The sequence below is a fragment of the Cydia splendana genome, chromosome 2 (assembly GCF_910591565.1).
Source record: "Cydia splendana chromosome 2, ilCydSple1.2, whole genome shotgun sequence".
In the NCBI taxonomy this organism is placed as follows: Eukaryota; Metazoa; Arthropoda; class Insecta; order Lepidoptera; family Tortricidae; genus Cydia; species Cydia splendana.
In genome coordinates, this window is record NC_085961.1 from 30,387,438 (window position 1) to 30,395,432 (window position 7,995).

The 7,995-nt window shown below is 40.8% G+C and overlaps 2 protein-coding genes across 2 annotated transcripts in view; both read right to left on the minus strand.

The window, feature by feature from the left end:
- Positions 1-358: 358 nt before the first annotated feature.
- Positions 359-4,224, minus strand: LOC134801451 (uncharacterized). The gene is made up of 3 exons (XM_063774037.1): positions 4,128-4,224; positions 806-1,992; positions 359-364 (listed from the first exon to the last, which is right to left on the minus strand). Exons 1-3 carry the CDS (start codon positions 4,222-4,224, stop codon positions 359-361), a joined length of 1,290 nt encoding a protein of 429 aa, XP_063630107.1.
- Positions 2,086-7,995, minus strand: part of LOC134806161 (high-affinity choline transporter 1) — a 357,022-nt gene continuing 351,112 nt past the window's right edge. Inside the window, exon 11 of the transcript XR_010146468.1 lies at positions 2,086-2,097. The gene's annotated coding sequence lies outside the window, so the exon portion shown is untranslated. The remainder of the gene's footprint in view (positions 2,098-7,995) is intronic.

Consider the following 7,995-nt stretch of genomic DNA (forward strand, 5'->3'; position numbering starts at 1 on the left):
AGATTCATTTTCTAACCAAAACCCTAACTTTACCGTTAGTGCCCAACTTCGCCAAGTAAATTATTAAAAAAAAACAATACCTTTAAACATACCTAATTTCGCTACCGGTCCCCAACGTAATCAAAACTATACTGAGACTTATTCCAAATCCAAATCCTAAATGTTGAAGTACTAAACGCCTTCGTAGGCAACAATTACTATTTATAGTGTTATTATGATTTCATGCTTGTTAAGAAGAATTTAAAAGCGATTTAAAGCGATTTTTATTTGTACCCTAAAGGCGAATTAAGGGTACAAAGTTTTGCCAATGTTTGCCAATAACGGGGTTTGCTAACAATGAAAACACTACAATTGTCACCTAAGCCTGACACAGCTAAGATTTCATGTCGAGAATTACCGACAAATTGACAAACATGTCGACTTATAAAAACTACTCTTGTTTCACCAAATCATTGTCATTAAATGAAAGATTGACGAAATGAAAATGAAATGAAATGAAATGAAATGAAAATGAAATGAAATGAAATAAAATGAAATTTATTATTAATAACAGAGTTACAAGTCAATACATTTTATCATACATTAATATCACAATATTAAATTATATTTGTACAATATATTTTATAAATTAATTACATTTACATATTATTTCATAAACATAAGTAGGTACATGTTCTTGCGTTATGTTTTTTATTTAAAGAATTATTGGTAAATCAAAAAAATCTTGATAGGTATAAAATAATATTTCCGACAGCCACTTTTTTAGTTTTAGTTTAAACGTCGCGATGGAAGTTGCATTCCTTACAGTAGCAGGCAGGCGGTTGTAAATGGAGGGGCCTAAAATGTAGACGGACCGCTCTGACTTCGCAAGCCGGTGTGCTTCGGTGACTAGCCTATTATGGTGCCTATTACTTCGGAGGCTGTAATTGGTGTTAATGCCTCTGCACTTAAACATATCTAGGTTTTCGCGCATGAATATTGCAACTTGGTTAATAAATAGGCACGGTAGGGGCAGAATCTTGAGATCGCGGAAGATGTCTCGTGCCGGTGCATCAGCAGCCTTGCCAGCCATCGCGCGTACGGCGCGCTTCTGCATAGAGAACACACGTCCCCAGTCGGAAGCACGTCCCCATAGCTCAACGCCGTACGTCAAGAGCGAGTGCACCGTCGCAAAATAGCACTCTCGCACTGCGCCCTTTCCGGCTGTGCTCGCCAACCGTCGCAATGCAAAGCACGCGCGCCCTAGCCTTCCACACAGTTCATTAATGTGCGCTTCCCATGAGAGCACGTTGTCGAGCTGGAACCCGAGCAGACGTGTGCAGGTCACGTGCTGTAAAGGGGCACCACCTGCACTAACTCTCATGGTTGGGCTTCTATGACCATTTAATTTAAATATCATATAGCTCGTTTTCTCTTTATTTAAAGCGAGACCGTTTGACCGGAACCACTGGTGCAGTTGTTCCATAACAAGGTTAAGTGCCTCTTCCAACCCCCGTTCAGCGGTCGCACTGACGACTGCCGTGACGTCATCGGCGTACATCAGTATGTCTGCACCTTTTATTGCCTTTGGCAGGTCGTTCAGCAAAATGCTAAAAAGTGTGTTGGAGAGGCACGATCCTTGAGGCACTCCCATCAGGTTTCGTAGTTCGGAGGACACAACCTTACCTCCATCCCCGATGACAACCTGGGCCCTGCCGGTCATAAATGACAGTATTAGTTTGGAGGCCGCGCCTCGGATACCGTAGTGAGCCAATTTATCTGCAACTAGCGCGTGGTCTGCTGTGTCGAAGGCACGCGATAAGTCGCAGCAGATGACAGCTACGTATCGTTCCGCCTCGCGAGCGCGCAGCACACAGCGCACCACTTCTCGTACCAGATCTGTAGTGCACCGGCCGTGTCGGTAGGCATATTGGCTGTCTGATAGGGTGTTTCTTGGTGCCCAGAAACTGAGTAATCTGTTATTTAACCCTGCTTCCAAACATTTACTAGGGCCTGGGACCAAGGATATGGGACGATATGATTTTATAGCGGATTTTTTTCCTTTCCCTTTATAAAGTGGACATATTTTGACCTTTTTGAGGCACTCTGGATACACTCCTAACCGCATGCAATTATTAAATAGGTTAGCTAGGACATAGCTGATGGCTGGGCTGGCTCGTTTTAGCAGTTTAGCGGAGAGGCCATAAACGTCGGTACTATTTTTGGGTGTGGGTTAGTTGACAATTGTAACTAAATGCCTGTCAAGTTTATAAGCACTTCTATACAAAAACAGTTTACGAAATTGTCACTTGTCACCTGTCACTTGACAATTGTCACTCGACATATGTCACTGACAAATGTCGGCTTGGTGAAATAGGGCCCTGGGCTCATAAGCCAGCAGCTGAGGATGCAACTGGGATAAATGTTAAGACGAGATATGGCAAGGTGGGGTAAGACGAACATAGTTTATTTTGCTCTTGGCAAGACTGTATGAGGATTCCATACAAATTACAATACCTACAAGTGTTTGTCTTGCCCCGGCGATAGTCTTACCCCACCTTTCCTTAGAGCAGTGTTTTTCAAACTTTTTCATAACCCGCCCCCTTAGTATGAACAAAATGTTTCGCTTATATGTATTTTTTAAGGCTGGCAGAGGCTTCGCGCGACCTCCCAGGGGGGCGCGACCCACAATTTGAAAAACACCGCCTTAGAGGTGAAAATATGAATCGAGGTCACCATTACTTTCATATCTGTGTGGTGGTTAAAATCGTGGGTTCAAATCTCAGTTGTGATGTATCAATGCTATCAATAGAGCTGAAAAAATCGTTCTCGATAAAATGCAAAAAGATGACTAAAAATTAGTGATGTACCGACTATTGATTTGGCCGACTAGCCGACTAATCGGCGCTCGAATGGCCGATTAGTCGGCCGACTAGTCGGCTAGTCGGCAGATCATTAGTTTCGTATAAGTTCAGGTGAAAAACTATATTTTTGCTCCTTTGGTTGCGCTATTCATCATATTAGCTTGGCTAAAAGGTGTTATCTACAGGTTCAAAGACCTATCACAATAATCCTCGTTCAATTTCTGTCTTTAGATCTTTTATTTTGCGATCCTGAGCAGACCGTCAGTACAGCTTGTAGGAGGTATTTCCAAGGCTCTATTTCCCGTACGTAGTCGCCAGTTAAGAACCTATCCCCTGTGGTCAGCGTCTTTACGAGCAACGTGCCATGTCTAAGTCTCTAAATTTAGCAATAACATTAATAGTTCCTCGTGGCTCCACCATTAAAAAAAAACAAAATCTGAATAATGATAATAAAAAATTAACTATAGAACTTGCACATGAAATTACACGAGAATCAGTTGAGATCGACCTGTAGAGGAAAAAACCAGCCCCCCAACATACGATAACGATCAAACGGTCAATTATATGAACAATAGTTTTCGTATGCAACCCTGAATAGATATTTTAGTAAAATAAACATAAAACGTATGGTAAATATTGACTGTTGATTTCAATTTTTTCTGTTTTTCTTTCACTAATAAAGTGCCGACTAATCGGCCATTTCTGCCGACTAGTCGCCGACTAATCGCCGACTACAAATGTGGCCGGATAGTCGGCTTTCCCGACTAGTCGGCGACTAGTCGGTACATCCCTACTAAAAATTCGTTCCGAATCCTTATCATACATACATAGACAAGAGGTTAACATAATCTCTTAAAGTTATCGTTTTGACACATGTTTGACACTAAAAAAGATGAGTTCAAAGCCCTCGTCATCTGTTCAACACATAGGTACAATATTTTGCGGGGTGGTAGGGGGGGGGGGGGGGGGGGGGAGGAGCGTAAACTATCTCTGCAGCTGAAGGTAGGTACGAGTGTAGCAGAAGAAGTAAGAACGCACGAATTATTTTATCAACCACATCTATTGAATGACACAAAAAAAGTGTCCCCAGTTTTTCATACAAATTTTGGGTGTCAGTTTTCTAACGGTCCATACAAAAAATACCTACACTAATAAATGTCCTTACCTACTACAATGCATACCTGGATAATATATCGCAATAACGTTCGTGTTTCCAAAGGGCAATTTCCAAGATACTCGAAACTAGTAGTAATTATTAGTAACGTAGGTATCTAGGTAGCATACCTAGGTGTGAAGATGGTGAAACTTCCCACAAAGTGTGCCAAGGAGATAAAACAGGTCCTATAGCAGAATGAGGGAATTGCCGGTTGCTAGATGCCATGTTGCTAACTTTAATTTTAAACTGAAATAAATGTCATATACTAAGAAAAAGTGACCAAGGCCTCCAGTGCCCCAGGCTGGAATCGAACCAGCGTCCTCTGCTATCGCGGCAGGTGCCTGAACCACTCGGCCACCGGGCCACAGCGACATTAGTCAAATTTTCCAAGTATATGCACTTCCTACTGAAGGCTTGTGGCGCCCCCTGGCCATCTCTAAGGTAGAACAGTATGGTTCGAACCTTCTATCTGGATCATTCTCATGATGATACCGAGCTAGCGAGAGAGATGGCGCTGCCAATCAATACTATGAAGTATTTGAACAAATTAAATTATTTTTCAGAAAATATTTTAATTTGTTTTTATCAAGTAGAAACACTACTATATAAATTATAAACTGAAATAAATGTCATATACTAAGAAAAAGTGACCAAGGCCTCCAGTGCCCCAGGCTGGAATCGAACCAGCGTCCTCTGCTATCGCGGCAGGTGCCTGAACCACTCGGCCACCGGGCCACAGCGACATTAGTCAAATTTTCCAAGTATATGCACTTCCTACTGAAGGCTTGTGGCGCCCCCTGGCCATCTCTAAGGTAGAACAGTATGGTTCGAACCTTCTATCTGGATCATTCTCATGATGATACCGAGCTAGCGAGAGAGATGGCGCTGCCAATCAATACTATGAAGTATTTGAACAAATTAAATTATTTTTCAGAAAATATTTTAATTTGTTTTTATCAAGTAGAAACACTACTATATAAATTATAAACTGAAATAAATGTCATATACTAAGAAAAAGTGACCAAGGCCTCCAGTGCCCCAGGCTGGAATCGAACCAGCGTCCTCTGCTATCGCGGCAGGTGCCTGAACCACTCGGCCACCGGGCCACAGCGACATTAGTCAAATTTTCCAAGTATATGCACTTCCTACTGAAGGCTTGTGGCGCCCCCTGGCCATCTCTAAGGTAGAACAGTATGGTTCGAACCTTCTATCTGGATCATTCTCATGATGATACCGAGCTAGCGAGAGAGATGGCGCTGCCAATCAATACTATGAAGTATTTGAACAAATTAAATTATTTTTCAGAAAATATTTTAATTTGTTTTTATCAAGTAGAAACACTACTATATAAATTATAAACTGAAATAAATGTCATATACTAAGAAAAAGTGACCAAGGCCTCCAGTGCCCCAGGCTGGAATCGAACCAGCGTCCTCTGCTATCGCGGCAGGTGCCTGAACCACTCGGCCACCGGGCCACAGCGACATTAGTCAAATTTTCCAAGTATATGCACTTCCTACTGAAGGCTTGTGGCGCCCCCTGGCCATCTCTAAGGTAGAACAGTATGGTTCGAACCTTCTATCTGGATCATTCTCATGATGATACCGAGCTAGCGAGAGAGATGGCGCTGCCAATCAATACTATGAAGTATTTGAACAAATTAAATTATTTTTCAGAAAATATTTTAATTTGTTTTTATCAAGTAGAAACACTACTATATAAATTATAAACTGAAATAAATGTCATATACTAAGAAAAAGTGACCAAGGCCTCCAGTGCCCCAGGCTGGAATCGAACCAGCGTCCTCTGCTATCGCGGCAGGTGCCTGAACCACTCGGCCACCGGGCCACAGCGACATTAGTCAAATTTTCCAAGTATATGCACTTCCTACTGAAGGCTTGTGGCGCCCCCTGGCCATCTCTAAGGTAGAACAGTATGGTTCGAACCTTCTATCTGGATCATTCTCATGATGATACCGAGCTAGCGAGAGAGATGGCGCTGCCAATCAATACTATGAAGTATTTGAACAAATTAAATTATTTTTCAGAAAATATTTTAATTTGTTTTTATCAAGTAGAAACACTACTATATAAATTATAAACTGAAATAAATGTCATATACTAAGAAAAAGTGACCAAGGCCTCCAGTGCCCCAGGCTGGAATCGAACCAGCGTCCTCTGCTATCGCGGCAGGTGCCTGAACCACTCGGCCACCGGGCCACAGCGACATTAGTCAAATTTTCCAAGTATATGCACTTCCTACTGAAGGCTTGTGGCGCCCCCTGGCCATCTCTAAGGTAGAACAGTATGGTTCGAACCTTCTATCTGGATCATTCTCATGATGATACCGAGCTAGCGAGAGAGATGGCGCTGCCAATCAATACTATGAAGTATTTGAACAAATTAAATTATTTTTCAGAAAATATTTTAATTTGTTTTTATAAAGTAGAAACACTACTATATAAATTATAAACTGAAATAAATGTCATATACTAAGAAAAGCCTTCAGTAGGAAGTGCATATACTTGGAAAATTTGACTAATGTCGCTGTGGCCCGGTGGCCGAGTGGTTCAGGCACCTGCCGCGATAGCAGAGGACGCTGGTTCGATTCCAGCCTGGGGCACTGGAGGCCTTGGTCACTTTTTCTTAGTATATGACATTTATTTCAGTTTATAATTTATATAGTAGTGTTTCTACTTGATAAAAACAAATTAAAATATTTTCTGAAAAATAATTTAATTTGTTCAAATACTTCATAGTATTGATTGGCAGCGCCATCTCTCTCGCTAGCTCGGTATCATCATGAGAATGATCCAGATAGAAGGTTCGAACCATACTGTTCTACCTTAGAGATGGCCAGGGGGCGCCACAAGCCTTCAGTAGGAAGTGCATATACTTGGAAAATTTGACTAATGTCGCTGTGGCCCGGTGGCCGAGTGGTTCAGGCACCTGCCGCGATAGCAGAGGACGCTGGTTCGATTCCAGCCTGGGGCACTGGAGGCCTTGGTCACTTTTTCTTAGTATATGACATTTATTTCAGTTTATAATTTATATAGTAGTGTTTCTACTTGATAAAAACAAATTAAAATATTTTCTGAAAAATAATTTAATTTGTTCAAATACTTCATAGTTTTAATTTTAAAATTTATTTTGCAAAATATATTTTTTAGTTAGTTTTTAGTTTCGTTTGAGTTAAAATATATTACCAAACATGAAAATTGCATCACTAGGTACTTGACCCTAAGACATACCTAGACATATTTTGGGTGAATTTTGGGTGCTAATTTATCTAAATACTACTTATTTTAGCAACTACTTTACTTTAGTCTGTACCTAATAGCATACGTATGTAGGTACATTTGCACTGGTGATGGTGATATTTATACCGAAATTAGGAGTCCGTAAACTTGTTTAATAGCAGGAATATTTTGTAATTAACTACTTAGGTCAGTAGAACGTATATTACCTAAACTAAACTAAAGCAGGAAATTGGTATTTATCTTAATTAACGTTTACCTGCCTAAAACATAGTTTCAATTTTCAGAGCGAAGTTTAAATGGTGAGTTCGTGTGTGATGGTATGACCGTCGTGACAAGAATTGTAAAAAAATGCACGTTGAAAGTAAAACTCCCTAGGGTCGAAACGTATCACTTTCCACCCGCTTCATATATATACCTTTATAGTTTCCTGATTACCCTTTTTATCAGAAATCGATTAACATAGCACGTAGGCAATTAAAATTGCAGGTGCATCACACATGCAGTTGTATCTAAGAATGCTGGAATGTGACAAAGTTATCAATACAGTCAGTTTAGCGCCTCGGTCACTGGACTACAGGAATTTGTATATGAAAGTGTTGATGCCGAGTTTTGTCGGGGGCATGAGTAAGTTTGTAGGATTTACTGTTGTAGGATATTTGCAAGATATAAACAATTGAAGAGTTTATAGACTTATGCGATAGTGGCGCCGCCCTGGTGGCTAGACACATTAGTTACTT